At 37.7% G+C, this 24,795-nt stretch overlaps 1 protein-coding gene across 2 annotated transcripts in view; it reads left to right on the top strand.

Moving 5' to 3' along the window:
- The window catches only part of LOC111514866 (adenylate cyclase type 6), a 426,206-nt gene that overhangs the window by 160,568 nt on the left and 240,843 nt on the right, over positions 1 to 24,795 (top strand). For both annotated transcript variants that reach the window (XM_074175026.1, XM_074175025.1), the window contains one exon: positions 10,639 to 10,744. In XM_074175026.1, the coding sequence (XP_074031127.1) occupies positions 10,643 to 10,744 (102 nt within the window). In that variant the 5' untranslated portion in view covers positions 10,639 to 10,642. The remainder of the gene's footprint in view (positions 1 to 10,638; positions 10,745 to 24,795) is intronic.

Below are 24,795 nucleotides of genomic sequence, written 5' to 3'. Positions count from 1 at the left end.
ATTCATGGCCATCGCGGTCTCCGGATTTAAATCCATTGGGTTTCTTTCTGTGGGGTCATCTAAAAAGCCTTGTTCACGCTACACCTATTCACACAAGAGATGCATTGTTGAATAGAATAACATTACATTGTGAAGCCATACGAAACGACCCAGGAATGCTATTTCAAGTACAGAGAGGGTGTCTTCGCAGACTAAGAAAATGTATAGAGAGAGAAGGTGGTCATATCGAGCAGTTTCTGTAGCGGATTTTTCATTTCTGTTTGCTCTTGAGGCTCTTGAGTTTCGTTAGCTAAACGTGTTTGCATTATAAAAATTCGTTATGAACATTTTACCTATCATTTCCATTTTCCTTAAAAACTAATATTTTCGAATAATGGTAGACATCTCAGGATAAATGTTGTTGAATTAATATTTCTGCTTTGATAATTATTCATTTCAAATAATGGTGGACGAGCGGGTTTGATGTCGTCGAGTGAAACTACATTTTTATCAAGACTCGTTGCTCCGATCGACTTTCCACACGAGTACTTTTATTCATAAAATTGTCCAAGTAACCTTAATTTGTTGAAAAATATTGAAAAATATCTGTCATTTCAAAGTTTTGGGGTGTGGACCATCGGGGGTAGTCCGTTCCTGACTTTGTAGCAAAACAACTGACTCCTGCATGAAAGCTCATCGAAGGAATTCATTTGTTTAGTCAATTACAAAAATTTGGATGATTTTGAATATTCACTTGAAAAGTTATCAATGAAAAACATTTTTCATTTTGTAACTTCGAGGGCCCGTTACTTGGTAACGAATGATTTTAGGAAAAAAAGTTATATGAAGTACTGGTGATATTTTGACCCCATATATACATTCTCGAGAGGAAAAGAGGAAGTCCAGGGACACCCTGTATATATATATATATATATATATATATATATATATATATATATATATATATATATATATATATATATATATATAAAGCGAAGGGTAGTCTTGACTGACTATATGGTGTAGCATATTTGTATTCCTATATTCCTTATGAAAAAATAATGTTATATCATATTCATATTACTTTTATTAACTATAGACTCATTTTTTGTTTAGATATTCTATATTCTTATTCCCTACGCACAGACATGATCTTCTGTAGGGTTGCCCATTGATTTCCTTTCCCCGCTTTTTTTCTGCACTGTGTCATATGTATGTACAATAATGTAAATCAAGAGAAGAATGAATTATTATTATTATTATCTCACAAACTGAACATACAGTACATTTCCGCACTTTCATTATTTTTGAACAGGTCAACTCAAAAAATTGAAATTTGGGATTATGAAATCAATTCATGAATACATGAATACTTTATTTTGAACTGAAATTGCAGATAAATCTTTCGAAATGGCGACTGGGCGCCATTTGGGTTAAAAAAATGGAAAAGGGGGTCTTGTGACACATCATTTTGAAGCTCCTGACGAATACTTCATAACCCTAGAATATGAAGTCAATATCTTCAACTACTACAAAATGGCGAAACATGTAATGATTTCCTAAAGACAAACACAGTAATATCGCTATTTCTAGACATATTCCTTTTTATCTGGCATATGGCAATTCCAACAACCCGATAAGGTTTGTCAACTTATTTTTTGTTTATAAAAACGACAAAAAATGTCAATACGACAATGAACATCATTCAGTTGGAATCTTCTCATTTAATTTTCGGTTTCACTAGTAGGAAGGTATCACGTCAACAATCTCTGAAATGGTCAATTCTCGTCCATTGAAAGGAAAAATTGAAGCGATTTTTATTTACGGTGCAACGCGTAACTTTCACGAGACCGGAGGGATTTTGAACGAACGTTTTCCGAATCGTCCTATCTGTAGAAAATATTTGAGTATCCACATTCACAACTACCGGTAGTGTACATAACAAAAAGCCCCCAGGTCATCCCTCCATTCCGGAAGAATAGCAAGTGCAAATAATTGGTGAGATGGTAGTGAATCCTGAACAGACTACTTATTCCGACTCGAATGTTTGTGAGGTGTCTCCTTACACGTATCATCCATACAAAATTAAAATGGTACACGGTTCAACTGTTCGAAGAACAGAATTCTGCGAAATCATGACGGAAACCATTGCCAGGCATCCTACCTATTTCCAAAATAGTGACGAATGTACATTTTTTTTAAACGGCAATGTTCACAAACAAAATTGCCGTTATTGAAGTGACACCAACCCCCGTTTTCGGTAAACACATACCCAATATCCAGAAAAAATTAACGTTTGGGCAGGAATCTTTTTATTGATCAAAATTCAACAGAGAAACTGTATTTGAATATGCTGGAAACTGCTGTTGACCCTCTCATCACTGAAATCGTCGAAGCGAATCCTAATGAATTCGATATGGATATTCTATTCCAACAAGATGAAGCACCACCACATTACTCCAGACAAGTAAAACACTATTTGGTTACTTCTTTTCCCGGTCGTTGGATTGGCCGTCGAGGTCCTACAGAATGACCAGCCCACTCGCCAGATTTGACACCTTTGGACTTTTTTCATGGGGCTATTCGAAGCAAAAGGTGTACGAAACTGAACCTGCTTCAATATCGGATATACGGCAGAGAATAATAAATATTTGTGGAGATATTGACGTTTCTGTGTTCGAAAATGTTCGTCGTGAAATATCGGATAGGCTGTTTATATATCAAGAAGTTCAATGCAACCATTTCGAGCATCTTCTGAACTGACCTCAAGCTCATTACCTCATATTATGTACCTGAATGTCAATGTATTTAGGCAATTATTAAAAGTTTCGCCATTTTGTAGTAGTTGAAGATATTAACATTATATTCTGAGGTTGTGAAGCATTTGTCAGAAGCTTCAAAAAGATGTGTCACAAGACCCCCCCTTTCCAATTAATTTTTTTCCCAGATGGCGCCCAGTCGCCATCATGAAAGTTTCATCTGTCAATTTCACTTCAAAATGAAGTATTCATGAATTAATTTTATTATTCCAAATTTCAATTTTTTGAGTGGACATAAACATATGTTTGAGACTGGTGTATCAATATCAACAATATCGCTAATCGAATGCACATAGCCGACTAAATTTCAACATTCCCGTTATATTTGGAATAGTCCACCTAAATCAACCAGCAGAAAATACTTGTTGGATCACATAAAAACCTGTAGTAACAAATTGGGACATTTTTATATCCTGAAGATAAATATTCGAGCAAAGTTGTAGGAATCCTACAACTTTGCTCGAAACCTAAACAAAATTAATATCAGAGGAGACTCTTTGGTCTCTTTCTCGTTTCAAATGCCTTGGCCTGAATTGTTAAATGGAAATAAAGTGAAGGGATACTGAAATGAAAATGACATTTTCCATAGAAATGCTGACCTTCTGGCGGATATTTCTGACGAATTTCTCATCGTCGTGTAGAAAGATGGTGAATAAAATAATAGTTGATGATGTACTCCTTCGTTAAATAGTGACGATGACTTTTTGGAGCCCTTTCTAGCGGAGCAAATGCTATTGTAAACTAGTGTTCTGAAAGTAAATTTAGATCATGTTGAAATTCCATATTTAAAAAAAAATCAAGTTATCATTCGTTGATGGAGATTTATCGACAGATTTGACAATTGCCGAAGTTAGGACCAATTAAAAAAAGCATTATCCGGAGTTATTTTGAAACTACAACAAAACTTCTACGATACGTTTTCTTTGAAAGTTTTTTCTATATGTTAAGAAATGAATCACATTAATTTTCTTGTCAATCTAATTTCGGTCTAGCGGATATCAATGTGTGTTTTTCTACAAAACCGAAATATGACTACTGAATATTATGTGTGATTGATAACTTGTTTACTTTATGGTAATTCATGATCATTTAAATGAAATGAATAAAAAACTTTTGTCTAAATACCACTGGAAAATTTTATTTTACGACCGATTTCGAGTTTGATCCCACTATCAAGTATAAAACTGAAATTTGAATTTGTGTTTACAAAGTAGTGGTTGAAAATATGTTCAACCCTGGTGTTGAACATAATTATTCAATTTTCAAAGAAGTTTTATTATGAACAATAGATAAAAGTACATATACGCAAGGAGTCAACAACAGAAGCCAACCGCACATTTGTGGTTTCAGGTAGAAGACCTAGAATTCCCAAACTACATATAACATGACCACGTAGGCAGCTATAGCTACCTGCGTGATATCCGGGCCCAGGATTAAAATAAAAATAGAGATTTTATCGAGTGTGAATGATACAAATCAAAAATGAAACAATTCGTGGACACAACACTCAAAAAGGGGGGAAACCTTTCTGGAGGTCAATGTAGCCTGGGAATTCTAGGTCTTTTAACTGGAACCACAAATGTGCGGTTGGCTTCTGTTGTTGACTCCTTGCGTATGTGTTGTTTCCTGCTTTCGGCAAACAAGTGTTGCCCACCTTTACACTCGGCTGCACCGCGCTGATGAGGCCAATAGCCAGAAATGCTCAAGGTTGCCCCTTTCCTCTCATGCAGACCATCAGGCACCTGTGTAACATCTTCGACTTGGAAGATTCGTCGAAAGTTATTTCCCACTATGAAAAGCAGAAAGTAATTTCGTTTGGTCGACATGACCAACCGATAGACCGGTTTCGGAGTGCTTGCCCCATCATCAGTACCGGGCATGGTCTCTTCAGAACGGTGTGAACCGTCTGAGTATCACGATCAAACAAATATAATTCCAGCTAGTGATGAAATCTTTCTGCAGTTGATTCAGTGGGATGTCCACTGCGCCAAACGAAATTAATTTCTGCTTTTCATAGTGGGAAATAACTTGCGACGAATCTTCCAAATCGAAGACTTTGCACAGGTGCCTGATAGTTTTACTTCAACTCTCTGCGCGTTGTTGTAGATTTACGATATTTTTAGCCTTTTGTGAAATGGTCTGTTTGTGCTATATTTATTATTGTTCAACATTTTGTTTTTCAATATCTAAGTGTTCGTTCACCCATAACTATGTGTAGATGTTCACAACCTATTGTTAGAATTAGACTTTTATGTATATGATCTGCTACAAACATTATGTAACATAGTTGAATTGATATATCTATCTATCTATCTGCAAGTATGATGTGAATGCGAATGCGAATCTTTAAATGTATGAATATAAAATTTTCTACGAGTTCTATCCATACATATCTTAAATTCACATATCCATGTGCAGAAATGATACCAGCATTATAATACACGGAACAATAAATTACTTGGAACATAGCCAGAGTAGCCATCACTGGAAAAGTAAATAAACTTTGATTGCATTATTCGACTTCAAAGTAGGTGATGATATATATAGAGTATTTTTGGAATAGAATAATATTAGAAATATATTGAAAACTACCGTAACTTGGGTATTGAAAACAGTTCAATCAATTGGAAGAGGTATATTTCCAGAAGAGATTAGTCAAAAATAATTTTTTGGCTTTCACGTTTTCTTTATTGCAAAAATTTCAGGAAATTTGTGAGGGATGAAAGCGAGTTAAGTTCAAAATGAACTCTCCACGGAGGTGTTTGGATCATGCAAGGAAGTTACTTACAGATACAAAGTTGTTTCCGAAAAAGTTGTTTCCGTTTTAACTGAATAGTACTTTTATGCATCTTCTATGTGAGCTCTAAACTAGAATAGGGCGTGGTAATATGGTATCCAATTTACAATTGCCACATACATCACATTGATGCTGCTCGAAAAAAATTGGAATATTTGTCTTTCAAGGTCAGAGGAATATATCCTCAGAAGGGAACCGATTATTCTATTCTCCTGAATCACTTTAATGTGATATCTCTGAATATTTGACGACTTTTTGTCACAATCTCGTTTCGTCACAAACTGCTAAATAATGAGATCTTCCTTTTACAAATGACCAACTTCCACACCCCACGTCTGAATTCCAGATATCAAATGATATTTTACTGTGATCTTGGCAGAAGAAATAACAGTTTCTCAAAGCACCAGTGTCATTTATTCGTAACAACTGCAATTCAGTCTGTGATATGTGCAAAAATACTAATAGTTCTATGAGTTATATTTTGAAATGTATTCTCACTAGAACCTTTCAACTGTGATCCCTTTTACTTTTTTTCTTCTTGTGATATCTTCTATTTCTATTTATTGTATTTTAGCTGTAGCTAATTACCCTATTTTGCATATATTTTTATCAACATCTTGAGACATTTCCTGAAATCATTTTCTGTAATTGGGTGAATGCCTGTAGTAATTAAAGTGATACCTAATCTGCTATAATCTAATCATCTATATATCTTAGTCAAGAGTATAATCTGAACCTCAATAATTTTTCCTTCCTCTGAAGGTTTCCATAATTTTTTGTACAGAGATGGAGAAGTGAAACCCACAGAGCTATTCACCCGGAAGTTCAAATGAAGTCTTTCTTGTACCAATTGCCCTTAATTTGGGTGGAAAGTTTTAACTGAATTACTGACAATCTACAGTGATTGAGATGATATCATTTAAGAATATGACGTTTTGATTTGAAAGGGTTATATTTTTAGGAGTGATTAATTTTTTGGGAAAGAAAGTTTTTGGCTTTCTACTACTCCATCTGATACAAAAAAATGGATGAGAGAATCTTCCAAAGAAAGGAAGGATTAATCAATTTGAAAATAAGTAACTCTATACATGGATGTGTAGATCATGCAAAGAAGTAACTTTCAGACACAAACTGAAAGAAAGTCCTCCTGAAACAGCTACTTTCATATAAACATTGAATTACACGAAAGAATGACGTTTTATATACCAACTCAAGGAAGATTAGTTTCACTAGATAGATTATGCATCGAGAAACATATCTCGAGTTGAAAGTTCCTCTCTGCATACTGCAAAATACAGTACTGATGTGAATAGGGGATTATTTACGTCCCTATCAACTCACACTGAAAGTCACAGCATTCTGGAAATGACCTCTGACTTTATATCTCTAACTGTCAACTATGAACTGCCTTATGAAGTACCGTTCCCGAGTAGAGCAGACTAGGTCCTCCGGGAGAAGGAAATATTAAGAGCAGATAGTTGTTTGTTCACAGATGGATCAAAACACCTTCCGGTTCTGTTGCAGGTGTTTTCAGTGGCAGACCCAGGACAGAGATATCAACCTGCCTAGTAACCTATGCCACTGTATTTCAGGCTGAAATTTACGCTATCGAATTGTGTGCTGAGAAATTGGAAGAATCCAACCTCATACACAAGTCAATAAAAATATTCTCGGACAGTCAAGCGGCGTTGGAAGCTTTCAGCTCCTACCGAGAAGAACGTCTAAATTGGTAGCAAATTGCCAAAAACGACTCTCCTTGATAGGAAGTCTTAACAGGTTGTCTGGATTCCTGACTATACTGGCCTGGAAGGTAATGAGGCTGCTGAATCCTTTGCAAATGAAGGTGCTTCAAAGATTGAACACCTGGATGGCAAGAAGATTCATGGACTTCTGGCAGAATCATTCAGGATTGGTTCTCTCCAAGGCGTTTATTCACCATTCGAAACTTGATACCAAACAGTTGTCAGACTACAGTATGGAGGAACTACGATGTCTAACAGGCATTCTTATAGGTCACTGTCATTTGAATCATCATATGCAGAGACTTGGACTGTCGGAAGACAGTGTGTGTTGCCTCTGTTTGGAAAATGATGTACCAGCAGAGCAGATGTCTAACTATCTTCCACTCATATCTGGAGTACCACAAGGCTCAATATTAGGTCCTGTGTTGTTTGTTCTTTACTTCGGCAATCTTCTTGAAATTCTTCAGCAATGCAACATTCATCGTTATGCGGATGATACCCAAATTTATTTAAATTTTCCGCCTCAAAAAACGAATGATGCATGCGAGATAATCAATAGGGAACTCGGTGTATTCGTTAAAAATGCTATTGATCATTGTCTGATCATAAACCCCACATAATCAAAGGCTGTCTTATATGGACCCAATAATAAGTGAGTTGATGTTCTATACTCAGTAGATATCAAAATTAATAATGGAAATATCGACGAAAATATTAGACGAAACCAAGGTTCTAGGAGTATTATTGGATTTCAACTTGAGGTTTGAAAAACATGTCACTCTTACTCTCCGAGTAAGGATTACCAAGATTACTTCCACCCCCCACCACCCACTTAAAGCATAAATATATGTGAACACTGAGCTCCCCTGTCAGTAATTACCGAGACTTTGATATACTTTCTTCATTCTAGTAGACAACGCATATACCTCTGCGAATATCTGCTGTGGTAGCAGACAAAATCTTTGGTAATTCCATTTGATTACGACCTATCAGGCCAGCATTTGTATATATATATATATACACACACAACACACAAACACAAGCAGAAGTGAAGAATATGGTTTTTAAAGCGGGAAACTGATATATTAAAGATTTGAAGGTTATTTAAAGAGTTAGCCAATCGAAGTGTTCTTGGAATAAAGCTGACATGTAAAGATATTTTGGAGAGAAGCTCGGTTCTCAGTTTGTTGATGATTTTGAATAAAAGTAATAAATATCTGTTTTCTGCGAGACTCAAGAGGAGGTATGTTCAAAATGCATTCCAATGCAGTATAGTCATAGTATACACGTATCTTGAAGGCAATAAATCGCAAAAAATTGTGCTGTACGGCCTCGAGTTTCACTTTTTGTGTTACATAATGAGGGGACCAAACTGGGGAACAATAATCGAGATGAGATCTAACCAGGGAAAGAGATTACATAGCAGTGATGTTGGTGAAATAACGAGTGCTTCTCCTGATAAAGCCAAGCATCTTCATAGATTTTTGAATTATAGCGGAAATGTGTGATTTATAGCCAAATGTGGAGTCTAGGATCACACCTAGATCTTTGGTTTCAATAGCAGAATGATAATTTATACTATATTCGAAAGTGATTGGATGATGTGTTCGATGAAAACGAAGAATTTGGCATTTGGATGCATTCAAACACATACCATTTTGCGAACACCAGTTAGATAGGCAATCTATATCGTTTTGTAGACACAATGTATCAGCTTCACTTTTAATTATTTTGAAACATTTTAAATCGTCGGCAAATAGCAAAGCTTCGATTCCATGGAAACAGCTGATTAGATCGTTGATAAAAAGGTTAAACAACAGTGGTCCCAAATGTGAACTTTGTGAAACACCCGATGTAACTGCGATGGTATGAGAATAGTAACTATTAACTCTAACAATTTGTGTTCTTTCCGTAAGAGAGCCACTGCAATATTTGCTCATCGACACCATATAAACAAAGTTTATGGACCAATAGCTCATGATTAACTCTGTCAAAAGCTTTGGAGAAATCAGACAGAAAATCAACGTAGGCAATCAGACCCAGTTCAGCTGACTTTTTGGATATACATCCGAATTGTTGGGTCCCTATATTTGGGGAGCAGTCATAAGTAAGGTAATCAAAAATGATGCTCTCAAAAACTTTAGAGATTGCGCTAAGAATAAAAATTGGACGTCGGATTTTCGACCTGATTTATTTATTGGGGTGACATATGAGGTTTTCCAATAGTCCGGGAAATTGCCAGATGATAGAGAATTATTAAAAGTGGTCGAGCTAAAATGAAGCTAAATGATTTGAGAAAAGTTGGAGGAATTCCATCAGGATCAGGGCCTTTGTTGATATTGAGTTCGAACAGTTTTTCGTAAATTTTAGGGATTTCAATGTGATAATTGGACACATTAACCATGGATGTAATCTTTAAAAAAATATTTTTTCCGTTAATCAGCTGTCGCCCCCATACGAACGACAGCTCTCAGAAGTTGAGAAATTTGTTCGAGCTAAGTACTAACGAGGTCTTACCTTTTAAAGTGTGATTCCTAACACGGCCAATATTGGTATCATAAGGATGTAAAGATTGACTTGTATAGTGGGAAGAAAATTGATTAGCAAAAAGGTTGGCAATATCGATCCCATTGGTAGCAGTACGATTACCAAAAGTCATTGTGTTAGGTATAGTGTTATTTTCCCTTTTGCTGCTTACAAATATCCAAAAGGATTTAACATTATCAATAATGGAATGTTCAGTGCGTTGAATGTAATTTATATAACATTGTGTGGATAAGGATTTACATCTGGATCTTAAATTGCTAATTGCTGTTTAGCTATAATAATAATTAGATTATTGACATAAAAATAAGGTTTTAGATTGGACCACAGGTAGTAGCTTAACATTTAGAGGGGTTATTCATCATATGCTATCAAATAGCAAAACACGTGTCGTGATTTTGTAAACTTTTTATAGTAGAATTCCCAAAATGAACTGTTATAGTAAATGTTTATTCAATTTCTCTTTCTATGAATAACCACTGTTTGAAATTTCAAACTCTGTCGTTTTCAGAAGGACCAAACATCTCTATACGTCTCAATTGTCAAAAATATTGTATTATTGACTCTGCACTTGCTGAAACATACAAAAGGAAATGAAAATCTTCATTTTCATTGTGTCGAACACAGAGAAACATTAATCACCAAAAGAAAGAAAACACTCGGCCATTTACTGTTTCCTTTGCGGGTCTCCCCGGAGATTTTCGTTATGAATAATGCAACGGGATATTTTTGCACTTACGCTTCGATTTTGTTTCAGAGGGATGCAGTCTATGCCGATGTTGAGGTCTCTGAGCTCGGATTCACCCCATGAAAGACGGTGGAAGCAGCGATTTAGTCTCAGGGATAATCGACGAAAGGACACGGTGAGTGTACTGGTTTTGTAGGAGTAAAATTTACACAAAGTGTATTGTATCATGCAAAATCATTGCTGAGTGATGTTTTTCATTGTAACATAAAATGTTACAAACGGTATAAAAAATAAATATTTTGGAATGAAATTTCGAAACATTCAACTCGCCCAACAGACTTGGTGAGTGCACGCCATAAAACAACTAGTCACCCGGCTAATACGACTGACCTTTATGAAAGATAGCATAGAGGTTACTCTACAAAATTTTTCTCGTTTATCCAACATCCAGTATGTGGAATATAACGCAATGTCCTTCGTGGTATTGATCAGAAGTAACGGGTCTTCCAACAGGGACTTCTGAAATCTGAAAATTGTTAACAGCAATCTTGTTGTCATATGTCAAATTAGTTGTCATTTATTGAGTCTATTTTGCCAAACCATGGACGGATATAGCATTCAACAACACATTCAAATAATGAAATTGTTTTATCAAAATATGTGTTCTGTTCGGGCAACGTACCGCGCGCTTCGTCCATAGTCGCCATAGTCGCCTACTGAGAGGACTATTCGCAATGTGGTGGATGAATTTGAGTCCACTGATTCAGTGAACGATCGACAAACACCCGTACTTCGACGAAACGCGATATATTCCAAAAACATCGCTGCTGTCTGTGCGAGTGTGCAGGATAATCCGAGACAGTCGATTTCACGTCTCTCACAAGAATTAGGCCTTCCATAGACAACAACTTGGCGAATTTTTCGTCGTGTCTTGGGCCTAGACGAGTACAAAATTCACTGACCCAGAAACTGAAGGTGAACGACCCTAGGCAACGACATGTGCTCGCTGAATAGGTTCTGAAAGTTGACAACTGACCTTAATCTTTATCGAAATATCATCTTCAGTGATGAGGTCCATTTCCTAATAGATGGGTACGTGAACGAGCAAAATTGTCGTATTTGGGACCATACCAATCCACATGCGATTCAAGAGCGACCCCGTGTATCCCAAAAAAGTAACTGTTTGGTGTGGATTTTGGGCTGGAGGCGTTATCGTTCCATATTTTTTTAGGACGACGTTGGCCAGATCATCACTGTCATCAGCGAGCGCTATAGGTCGGTGATCACCAACTTTTTTTGACCTGAATTGAATGATCTGGATATCAAGGACATGTGGTTTTAACAGGTCGGCGTTACGTGGCACACAGCTCATGCCACAATGGATATTCTGCACGAGCGATTTGAGGACACGGTCGTCTCACGGGGAAGTGACGTGAACGGGCCACCGAAATCGTGCGATTTGACCCCGTTATGATATTTTTTCAAATCTCAGTTATATGCCAATGAGCCACAAACCACAGCGGTCCGCAAAGCCAATATAACTTATGCCATTGGTACAGATTTCCTTCAAAACGATCAACAAAAAGTTAATCACCCACCATTGTTGAACTTGTTAAATGAAAAGATTGAACATATTCATAATTTCCATGTTTTCCTAGAAGTTATATTGCATTGTATATGTTTTTTCGGAATAAGTCATTTTTTTCAACACTGTGCATTTTTATCAATTTTTTTCAAAGCCTTTGATAAAGTGAGTAACCCCAAACTTTTTGAAGAGCTGGAAAACAATGTATGAACTCTTCAAAAGCTATTAGAATGATCGTGACCACAGGGTCAGTATAGGTGTTGAAATGACTAATTCGGAAACTGTGTATTTTGGGATACCTCAAGAAACTATTCTCGACTCTGTTCTTTTTAAATTGCCTGAATAAATTGCCCTTTCTTGATACAAGAGGTATGGTTTCGAGCTTTGCGAATGACACTGTCATCCTTTACACAGGAGATACGTGAGAACAACTCAAGAAGTTATGTAAAGAAGAAGATTTTTTAGCAATCGAAAGTTAGTTTCGCCAGATCAAACTCGCAATTAACTTTTATAAAACGAATTACTTACCATTTATGTCATACTCCAATAGATTACCTGATATTGGAGTACCTAATATTAAGAATAATTACTGTATAACTGAAAGTGACTCAATTAGATATCATAGGGGTAACATTTGATAGACACTTCCATGGGGACCTACAAATAAAAGAAACAGCAAGAAAAATGAGAGGTACACTTTTCAAATTCCAATATTTCAGAAACTTCCTAGAAATGTGGAGAGTGATCAATGATTACTGAATGAATTTCTTAATACCCCTTGATGATCTTGACCTCCCTCAATATTAATGGAGATTCATATGCTGTGACTGCATTCTCGCTCCGGTTACCGTACTAAGGCAAAATGTTTGATGCGCATCCGCGCAAGTTTGCCTATTTGAAAATTGTTTTATATTTCTATATCCTGTTATCGCATCAATTTTGATGTCTATGAATTTGAAATATTAAAAGATGGAAGTGTAAATATTGAGTGATTTTGTTTTGGAATATTGAAGTTGAGGTTGAAAAAACTTTTAATTCATGTATTTGCTTGAATGAATTAGAGTTTTTCATGACGATTTTCCACATTTGACAATATGTAGGCATTTTCTGTTATTGGATACATCTTGTTGCAATTAAAATGCTTCTTTTAGTTCCGGAAACATTTCAATTGGTAGTCAAAAACACATGAATATTTTGAATTGTAATTCAAGAACAATGAAATGAAAGTAGGCGTTTTGTTGATAATTTGCAACCTTTACATTTTGTTAGTTACAGGTATATCTCTAGGAAATGAATAGGTAGACCGAGGTCTTTGTATTTCGACCTTTCAACGTTTTCATCAACTATTAATTATCGCCTCAATGCGACCACAGAGTTCGGGTGATTCGAAACGGTGTGTACGGACGGTCTGTTAACTGCGTATTGTTATGGTCATGTTCATGCTCGTCGAATTACGGTCCATACACGCATGACAAACATTCACAGTAATCTTTGTACGGTCTATTGTAATGGCCTTATAATGGGTTTTCGGTGTCGATAATGCAGAATCAGGTGGAATGATAACGATGACGATACAGAGATGTTTTGGGTTCAATAATGGGTGGAGTAAACTGTAATGCTGTATGCGAGTGAATCGGGTAATACTACTATGGGAAGAGAATACAAATATAACTTTTCAACTTTCAAGGTTTCTCTGTGAATACTTGTACTTACTGGATTGAACAAATTCTGGTGAAACACATCATTCTAAGATCAGCCAACGAATGAAAAAGGTTTTCAGGAACACCGGAAGTATACCAGATCCGTCGTAGCTGTGCATTGGAACATTGAAAACAAGTGTAAGCACTTTGAACATCAAAAAAAAAGTCGCTGCGAGCATACTCACAAATCAGATATAGCAGAGGATGCACTTATGTATGCGTTGTCCAAGACTAGATAGGGAGCCGACAGAAAATTAGAAATAGAAAAATAATGGCAACCGAAAGGTACAGGAAATTAACATAAATGAAGTCTGGCTACCTGCACATGATTGTGAACATACTAGGTACTCCCATTCAATCGATAGGAACGATGTCCACTCACTATAAATGGAATTAAACAGGAGATCCAATAGACGAAACGTCAGGTGAAAAACAATGCACACTATTGCTAATAAAACCAGCTTCGACACTGATTCTATATTATTATAATCCAGAGAATTTTTGAACAAGTTATTATTAAGTCAGGGATATAAATATACCTACCTAAATCCTCCTAAAATAATAAATATATTTCCTGTAGCCAGTAAAGAAATGATTACAAATTCATATCGGAATCAGAATATAAAAATAAAATGAATACATTCTGAACACAGTACAGCTAGATTCTGTAAGAAATCAGAGCTTACCAGGTCTTCATTATCGAGATACTGTTTGAATAATCATTTCCATCGATCTTTTATCCAACATGGTGAAACACACACTGACATAATTAATTGAAAACTCGTTTTCCACATCAAAACAAATGCTGAATCGTGATGCATGCTTCGCTAATCATGAGCAGGAGAAATTATAGATGCGAAACGCAATTTAAGAGACAGTATTTAGACAGTATTTAGTTCTGGCGTGGAAACAGTGTTTTAATAGATTCATTTCAGGCCAGTTATTGCAATTATACTTATCAATTGAAACCTGCATGAGTCAGGGTTAATCATTACTATTCTCATACCATCGAAGTTACATCGTGTGTTCCACAAGGATCACACTTGGGTCCACTGTGACAATTTGAAATGTTTCGATACATTGATTCTCCAAAATAATATAGATTGGTGTACGCAAAATGGTATGTGTTTGAATGCATCCAAATGCGATATTTTCCGCTTTCATCTAACATATCACCCAAAATCACTCCCGAATATAGTATAAATAATCTGACCTTGCATTCTGCTTTAGAAATCAAAGATCTAGGTGTAATTCTAGATGCCACACTTAGCTATAGTTCACACATTTTCGCTGTAATTCAAAAATTCATGAAGATGCTATGCTTGGCTTTATGAAGAGAACCACCTGCGATTTTACTAACATCACTACTTTTGGATCTCTTCCAGTTTGGTCCCCCCATAACGTTACACATAAAGTGAAACTCGCGGTTGTAAAGCCAAAATTTCCTGGAATATATTCCTTTCAAGACGTTAGTACTCTATGATTATGTTGCAGTAGAATGCATATTGAACATACCTCCTTTCCAGGTACGCAGAAAACATATAGACCTGATTTTTTTAAATTATTAACGGATTGAGTAACAGCCCCGAGCTTCTCTCCAAATTATCTCTATTCGCCCCCTGTCATTCAACTAGGCAGTTGTGAACCTTTTATGTTTCTTTTCATAGACCCAGATACTCGTACAACAAATTTATCGTTGATAATTCAGTTTCCCCCTTCAAAAACACTATTATGGACCTAGCTTTACAATATTTTCAGCTTGGGCTGTTGTATTGAGTTCACTATTGGTTACCTGTAATAATTAGGTTAGTTCATATTATTATATCTTGTAAATTTATCCTAATTGATATATATGTTATCTTACTATTTTCTTACTATTATTTCATGATTTACTTTCAATCTACTACATAGCATCAAATACTACATAGCACTGTTATACTTTTATTTGAGTTGGGCCTGCCCGTATATATGAATAAATGAAATAACAACTATAAATAATATATATTGGATATTTCACATAAAATTTTTCAACAAATTATGTTTACAAGTAGTGCCGCGAATGCACTTTCTTGAGATAATTTATTTCAATGAAAAGATGAAATTCTGGTATGGGTGAATACATTTTCATTACGAGTACATAATTATTTGGATCCAGAACAAAAACTGCTCCTTCAATTCTGGTATTGGAGAATAATGCTTATTTTGGATCCAAATAATTTTTGAACTGAAATTTAGTCTCCCTTACTGTGGTTAGTTGTGGTTATTTGGACGAACGATCTGTAAAAAATAATAAGGTTCAGGACCCAAACGAATCAATTGGTCGTATGAGATGATTCAATGATCTCGTATGACGCATTTCCTGGTAACCGTAACCTTCAGAGCAAACAGATTATACAAAGTTATCTGGTGAAAAGAAAAAAACTGTCCCGGCTATCTACAATGCTACCATCATCACTTCATCAGTAGCCGATGAAATATTTCCTGACCTAGTTCCTCTTCATATTTTCATGGAGAAAGAAACTACATAGCATAGGAACAGCATAGGGAATTTTGCACATTGTTAATGGCACAGAACAGGCCCATGTGGAGTGTATCAGACTACTAGTCGATACTGAAAGTTGAAGCATTTTATAAATGACTCAATACCTTCATATGTTTAAAATCTGTTTAAAATCTGTTTTTCTGTTAACCAGCTATCGCACCCCTACGAACGACAACCCTCAGAAGTCGAAACTTGTGCGAGCTAAGGATTAACGAGGTCTTACCTTTTAACGTGTGATTCCTAACACAGGTTGGACGATAGCAAGTGAAGATCGATCGTTCAGACTAGGGCTTGAACCACCGACCAACACGGCAGTCAATTCGAGTGAGTGAACAAAGCACTCACGCCGAACCGCTTGGCTACCGTCAACTATGACATGCCTCATACCATCCAATTTACGAGTAGAGAGGACTGGAGCCTCCAGGAAGAAAAAATGTTATGAGCAGGAATCTATGAGTCCCCGACTATATCCCAGTCCCAGATATGTGAGTCCCTGCCTGTGGTCCTCCAGGCCTATAGTCCTTCAGGTGTTTCAAGCCTATGGTCCTCCAGGTCCTCCAGGCCTATGTTGCTCCAGGAGGAAAAAAAATATGAGCACGTATCTGTTCATATCTGATGGATCAAAAACAACTTCGAGTTCCCATGCGGCTGTATGCTGTGGCAGAACCACATCAGATATGTGAGTATCTGCCCTATGGGCCTACAGGAGGTCCTCCAGGCCTATAGTCCTTCAGGTCTTTCAGGCCTATGGTCTTTTGAGCTTATTGCGTTTATTCTCCCATCTTCTCATGACACCCATTCCATCAGTCTCATTCCCTGTACTAGTTTGTACAGGTTCCGTGTTGGATGTTCGTCATATTTTTCTGGGCGTAGTTTTGTACGTTCATATATAGTCTGCCTCCTGTGATCTAGTGCCTCACATTCGCATAAGATGTGTAGAGCTGTTTCTATCCCTTCGTTGCATAATCTGCAGCTGAGGTCTCCGTTGTACAGCCCTATTTTATTCAGGTGTCCTCTTAGCGGACAATGACCGGTTAGTAACCCTGAGCCGATCCCTACTATATTGAAGTAGTTCTTCAGTTCTTTTCTCGGACGGTTCCCTAATGAAGGTTCTACTGTGTTTGTTGCCAGGTTCTTTTTTCCAGTACTCTGTGTGCTTCTTATTGGTCCATGTCCTAATCTGGTTTCATACCAATGATTTTGGTACCCCAGAGCTGGTTCAGGACCTATATATGAAGTTGTTGATCCGCGTCTAGCGCATTCATCAGCTTTATCATTATCTGTGACTCCTGAATGCCCTGGCACCCAGTACAAAGCTAATTTGTTTCTGTTTGCAAGTTCATTCAGTTCTTCATGGCATTCCCAGACTAGTTTTGATGTCACCTTCGGGTTTGTCAGAGCCCCTAGTGCGCTCTTGCTGTCTGTAAAAATATTGATCCGCTCATTTCTTTGAGGTCTCAATTTAATAAGCCTTGCACACTGCAAGATAGCATACACTTCCGCCTGAAAGACGGATGTGTATAGTCCTAGCGGATAGCTGTAGTTTAGATTTCTATTCGCTCGGTATATTTCAGCTCCCGTTCCATGTTTGGTCTTCGATCCATCTGTATACCAGGTGTTTTTTCCAAACATGTTTTCGGGATGACTAATGGTCTTCCACTCTTCACGGCTTATGATTTTGGCAAGTTTGTGTTAAAGTTGTACTTCGGTGTCATGTGGTCCGTGCACATACTCAATATGTGCTCCTCCACTTGTTCCGAAATTTCTGTTCGCTCCGATATTTTGTAGTTCGTTGAGTTTTCCAGTCTGAATTGGCCCATCCTGGCCTCCGCCATTATCACAAAGTGTAAAGGAGGTAGGAAGTATAGAGGAGTGTCTCCAATGCAGCTGTTGGGGTAGTTCTCATTGCTCCCGTCATTCCCAAACATGCAAGTCTTTGCACTCTACCTAGTTTGTTGATGGCCGTCACCTGCTTCATCTTTGGTCACCAGACCAGAGATGCGTATGTTATCATGGGTTTAACCACCATCATGTATAGCCAATATACCATGTCTGGTTTTAGCCCCATGTTTTTCCATAGGTGTGTCTGGCGAGCATCAGTGCTACCTCCGCTTTCTTCTTTATCCTGTCCAAGTGTTGGTTCCAGGTCAGTTTGGAATCTAAGATTACTCCCAGATATTTAACCTCCCCGATACTTGTATTTCTTCACCTCGAAGTTTTAGAGGTCCGAAACCTTGGTTTTAGTTCTCTTGGTGAATGCTACTATGGTCGATTTGGATGGGCTTATGTTAAGCCCTTCTTCCTCGGTCCATCTTGTTATAATGTTCAGGGCATGCTGCATGCATCCCTTCACTACACTACAGTGCTTTATACCCATTATGGCCCAAGAGACACAGTAGCTCGTCCATTACAAGGTTCCATAACAGAGGGGATCGAACCCCCCCCTGAGGATAGCCCCTTGCTACCCGTGCTACGACTGTTTTCCCCATAATGATTGTATATACTTCTCGACGCCTGGATGATTGATTCTAACGACGTATTATCAAATGCGCCCTCAATGTCCAAGCAGCTAAAAGTACTTCCTTGTTTTTGTAAGTATATTCTACTCTTTCTGTTACCCGACATAGAGCCGTTTCGGTTGACATACCTGATCTGTATGCATATTGGTCTCGATGTAATAGTCTGATAGCCAGTGATACGTCACTGATATGCCTGTCAAGTAGCTTTTCTAGCGTTTCCAACGCGAATGACATGAGAGTAATTGGTCTCAAAGCATTCGCCGAGTCCTGACCGATTTTCCGAGGTTTCGGAATGAAGGTGGCCCTGATCAGTCTCTAAGTTTTTGGTATGTGTCCCAGTGCTGAGCTTGCCCTGAGAATTATACACAATTTTTTAAAAAGTGCTTCCGGTCCCTTTTGAAGCATTACTGGGTATATGCCATCAGGTCCCGGCGACTTATAGGGTTGAAATGAGTTTAAAGCCCATTTAGTTTTCTCCATATCTATCACTTTCTTTGTCATTTGCCAGTCCTCCCTGGATGCCCTTTTCGGGGTCTCCAGTTCTGAATTCGCCCAGGACTCCGGTGTTAGATTTGTAATTTCTGACCCGGGAAAGTGTACTCGGAAAAGCTCTCTGATAGTCTCTTCTCCGGTTTTTGTATACTCCCCCGTATTTGTTTTCAGATTATTTATTGAGACCTGAGGTTCCTTCGAGAGTATTTTGCAGAGCCTGGCACATGCTTGGGTCTGGAGTGGATAGTCGAATAGATTTCCTTTTGACCGACATATCCATGCCTTGTTTCACGACTCAAAAAAGTTTTCAGTGAATGGGCCAGGATTTTGTTCTGAGTGTACTGTGGAAATTATTTACTTCACTGGAAGACAATGGCTACTATGACCAACACGATACATCTTTCCCCCTGATTTCACCCCATCTTGAAAAATTAATATAGTGTGGAAATATAGCTCGTCGGTGAACATCAATAATCTGGTAGACACAACAAGGAATAATCAAGAACATATTAGTTGCTAAGTTCAACCTCTGGTAAGTAGAACGCTCGGTTTTCAGTTCAACAAAAGTTATTTCATTCCTTTCCTTTCGACAATTTGCATACATTTTCGTTTCCCCTGTTCTAAAGGTGCGGTTTCTCGGTATAAATTGAGATTGCGGCTTGTTAAGTCACTCATTCAGTTTCACAGAGGGCTCTTTACATGAACTTTGTACAATTTGTGAAGTTTTAGTAATTTGGCGAATTAGGGAAACGAGTTTCTACTCGATCTCTCTAAATGCGGTTGATGAATTCGTGGAAAACGAGAAAATTTATTTGAATATGTTTCCGAAGGAATCGAATTTGAATGACATTTTTCAAATATTTGTAAACACTCGGAAATTTCAAATAATGACACTTCAATTTTGATTTGTCATTGTGGCACTACGAATAACATTTAGATACCACTACTATATGATCATTCAACTTGTCCCGTTTGTTTCTTTGGGTCAAATTTAGTCAGTAATTGAAGTTTGACCCCTTCCTGCTGACATATTGATCTGATATTTGGTACACACATTTAGTAACAATACAATTCAATGCAATATGAACATCTTATGACATGGTTTGATTAGTAGAATAGTAGTACACTTTGAAAAAGATGCAAATTCACGATGGCCGCAGCTAAAAAATGGCGCATTACATATTTTTTCACAACCACCTCACTCTAGTACTAGCCTCAGTGCTTGTACTAGAGTGCCACAAGATTCAGCCAAAGCCTCGGTAGATAATAACATTATCCTGAGGTGGGTTGAAGGGCACGACAGGAGTAAATTGCACTGCCGACTCTTTAGCCAAGGAAGCTACAGGACTAAGAATTTCAGGATCCAGTTGCACTTATGCCCTGATGACTTCTGACAATTGCGGAACTAGCCAAATGTTACACCCATGCTCAATCCCTGAAGAGATGGGATGACCTAGGAGGACAACTCCTCGGGAGGATGTACAATGGGTCACATGTGGCCTAAGTGCTGTGAGCTTACACTCACCCTCCCTACTCTACAGATACAGATGGGTATAAAATGACAGGCTTGACTGGTACACTAGTAGTGCACTTTGAAAAAAGATGCAAATTCAAGATGGCCGCAGCTAAAAAATGGCGCATTACATATTACCTTGTATTACTGATGCATTAAATTAATTAAACAGAATGAGAAAAATTTAGTAAAAAAATTAGAAACTGAAAACTTGAAAATGAAATAATTGAAAAACGTTTCTTATGCTAATCGGTTTCATTGAAAAAAATAATAAAGAAGGTAATGTACTTAAAGCTAAAAAGTAATTCCGGAAGTCCTAGCTAGCAGTCATCACACCACTCTTACCAGTAATCTAAGGTATTGATTAGATAGTATTTACTTATTAACTCAGGTTACAGTATGCCCAACGATTTTATTATTTTTTTATCTGATCATAACGTATATTGCTGAGGAGAATGGTGTGATGACTGCTACCTAGGACCTTCTTCCTCTTCTTCTAATGATCGATAGAGAATTTTGTACTACATACATTGATACTTTTACTTGAAAAAAAAATATTTTGCTTATTTTCAGCTCATTAACGGGTGATTTTTTAAGAGGTATAGGATTTGATTTTCAAAAAATTTAAAAAAATTGATGAAATCTTTATTGTAATCGATAGAACGATCAATATAATTTAATGTCTGAAGATGATTTCATGCAAATGTTGTCCGCGGCTCCGCTTCAGATGGCCCATGCGCAAGGTCTAATTTTGGCACACTCTCTCTAACATATCGACCGGTATTTCACGTATAAATGCTTTAATGTTGAGTTCCAGAGCGTCAGTCGTTGCTGGTTTATCCTTGTAGATATGAGCCCTTACGTGATCCCACAAGAAATAATCCAAAGACGATCTATGCGGCCAATTGACGGGCCCCAAACATGAGATAAACTGTTTACCGTAGGCGGCTCTTAATTGGGCCATTGTTTCGGGTGCCATGTGACATGTGGCACCGTCTTGTTGAAACCACATGTCAGGCATGTCCAATTCTTCCATTTTGGGCAACAAAAAGTCGTCAATCATCACACGGTAGCGCTCGCCATTCACAGTAACGTTCCGGCCATTGTCGTACGGCCCGAAGATGCCACCGACCCATAATGCACACCAAACAGTGACTTTTTCGGAATGCATCGGAAGCTCTTGCAATGCTTGTGGCTGGTCTTCACTCCAGATGCGGCAATTTTGCTTGTTAATGTATCCATTCAACCAGAAATGAGTCTCGTCGCTGAACACAATTTCTCGATAAAAATGTGGATCTTCCTCCAGCTTTGCCAGCGCCTATTCACCAAATGTTAGACGTTGTGGGAGGTCATGTTGCTTCAATTCTTGCACCAGCTGTATCTCATAAGGTTTCACACCCAAATCCTTTCGCAAAATTTTCTACGCAGTGGACTTACAGACGCTCAATTGCTGCGAAGGGTGGCGAATCGATATTTCACGGTCATCACGAACACTGGAGGATACAGCCGCAATATTTCCTCCGGTACCCACTCTACGTATGCGTATTGGTGGTTTAATGTCCAATAATGTAAACTGGGTTCGAAATTTAGTTACAAGTTTCGAATAGCTCTCTCAGTAGGCCGACGAAACTGCCCATAAATTGGAATAATTTGTAAGCGTTGTTCATTCGTAAGTCGATTCATGGTTAAATTATAGACCAAACTGAACAAGTTTGACAATGACACAAGACACGAATCACGCGTGATCTGTCAAAAACAGTGTTGCCAAAAAGATACAAGCAAAAAAATCACTCATTACTATGAGATGTCGTTTAAACGATTTTCGCCCAATATTTCTCTACGAATTCAAATTGAACCAAAGCGTTGCCGAAACAGCCCAAAAATCGACCAAGCAGTTGGCAATAAGAGTGTCAATGAACGCACCGGAAATTTTAGTTTCGAAGATGAGCCCAGAAGTGGATGACCTAAATTCCATTCACTGTTATATTTGTTACATTTCCGAAGTGTTTTCTGAAGTTGACGTTTAAAGATACATAACAGGGTTAATCAATATACTATATATCCATGTTGGTAAGGAAAGGATCGGCAAGAAAAATCGGAATCCGTGATAGATAGAAAGTGAGTTAAATCAAGAGAAAGTGGAATATTTTTGAACTCAGCTAAAAGAGGTTTCAAAATTCAGGAAATTTCGTTCAGTTCGTTTTTTTTATATCCAGCAATAGAATATCATACGTCAATGGTCTTAGCAAGTTGACTTGGGTGTCACACCAATAGGTGGTTCCACTTATGTTTCGCTTGCGTTTACGCAGCTATTTTCATCAAGTACTTTCTTGGTTTTTCTCATTTTGTCTTCAATCGAGGACCGCCTGCCCGGTACTGACGATGCCTAATAGGCTGAAACAGCTGTATACCTGTGGCTCTTAAATTGAAATCAATATGGAAATGATAAAAAAGTACTAATCTATTTATCTTTTGATTTTCGGTGGAATAATTTTCCAGCAGCTTGACTGCATTAACCTTTCTCGATTTCATATCATTTCTAGAAACATGTGGATTCGTTTTCCGATGACATTTCAGGTTAGCTTCCCAAATTTCTGCCACCGCAGTTGTCGGTTGATTGGTCAAACCACCAACACTGTCATAAAAACTTGGCGAATTGACTTGGGTGTCACACCAATAGGTGGTTCCACTTATGTTTTGCTTGCGTTTACGCAGCTATTTTTATCAAGTACTTTCTTGGTTTTTCTCATTTTGTTTCCATCCAGTTGAGAAACCGGCGAGTTTTTGATTACGCTGAAACTCACGAAAATCCGTTAGTCAGGGAAGCTATAGATTACGCTGTAGACGACCCCTCCCGATACAGAAGGCCCCGACACTCTGTCGAATGAGGCCCCTATGTCCTCCGTTAACAGATGAATAATATCTTCATCCATCTCACCCCAGCCAGGTAGGGGTATACCGCGAAGGGCGGTATGGATGTCTGAGGACTTTCATGCCACCATCAAACATCAGTCATGACCCGTTTGTCTTACTGGCAAACATCAGTTGAAAGGGGAAGGGAGCCAGGCTTCAACCTGAACAAAATCAAGATGGATAACGTCATTTTGTTTTCAATCGAGGACCGCCTGCCCGGTACTGACGATGCCCAATTGATAAGAGTTGGCAATCGATTAAAGTAGAGCTGTCAGACATTAGGATGTACGTTCAGCATCTGTGACAAAAAATGTTATTCGATATGGATTTTTGATCAATCAGCTGATGTTTTCTTATAAACTTGAACTATTCCTTTATTCATCCTGAAAAAGAATCAGAATTTTACGGTTTCAGTGACATTTGAGCGGAAATGTCTAGACATTGGAAAAGCCTATTGTTGAGTGTCAGCATATTGTATATCGCTAGCCCAGAATATAATAATTATGAACACTTCCGTCAGTTGATCCTACACAATGAGGTACTTACCTTTGAAGCAGGACTTTGAAAATACAGAACAAATTACTTTTCAATACCTCACAAAGCTCCCAGCTCATTAGTGTCTACCTTACCTCATGGACAACTTTTCATAAATTTGCCTTCCTTTTACGTGAAGATTACAGTTTGAAAGAAAATTTCTCCAAAGAATTCTCTGGCATTTTAATCCATCACTGAGGAACGAATTGAAATTCTTCAGGTAGAACTTCAATAAAGCAACTCTAATATGATTCTTATCAGCGTCTGCTTAATTGGAAAATTCTCACAATACAAGGATTAATTTTGAAAGGCGCCTGGTCTCATAAAACATGGAAGCGATGTTCTTGTCATTAGGAAGGAAAAAGGACTCAGCCAGCAAAAGTATTAGGTACAAGCTTGCGTCATTCCAGCAAAGCGAGTTGAGCAAA

Source organism: Leptinotarsa decemlineata, unplaced genomic scaffold (assembly GCF_025532065.1).
Source record: "Leptinotarsa decemlineata unplaced genomic scaffold, Ldec_3_MD MMD2_tig00000882_RagTag_RagTag, whole genome shotgun sequence".
In the NCBI taxonomy this organism is placed as follows: domain Eukaryota; kingdom Metazoa; phylum Arthropoda; class Insecta; order Coleoptera; family Chrysomelidae; genus Leptinotarsa; species Leptinotarsa decemlineata.
The sequence above is the reverse complement of the archived record's forward strand: the minus strand, read 5'-3'. Positions and strand labels throughout refer to the sequence as shown.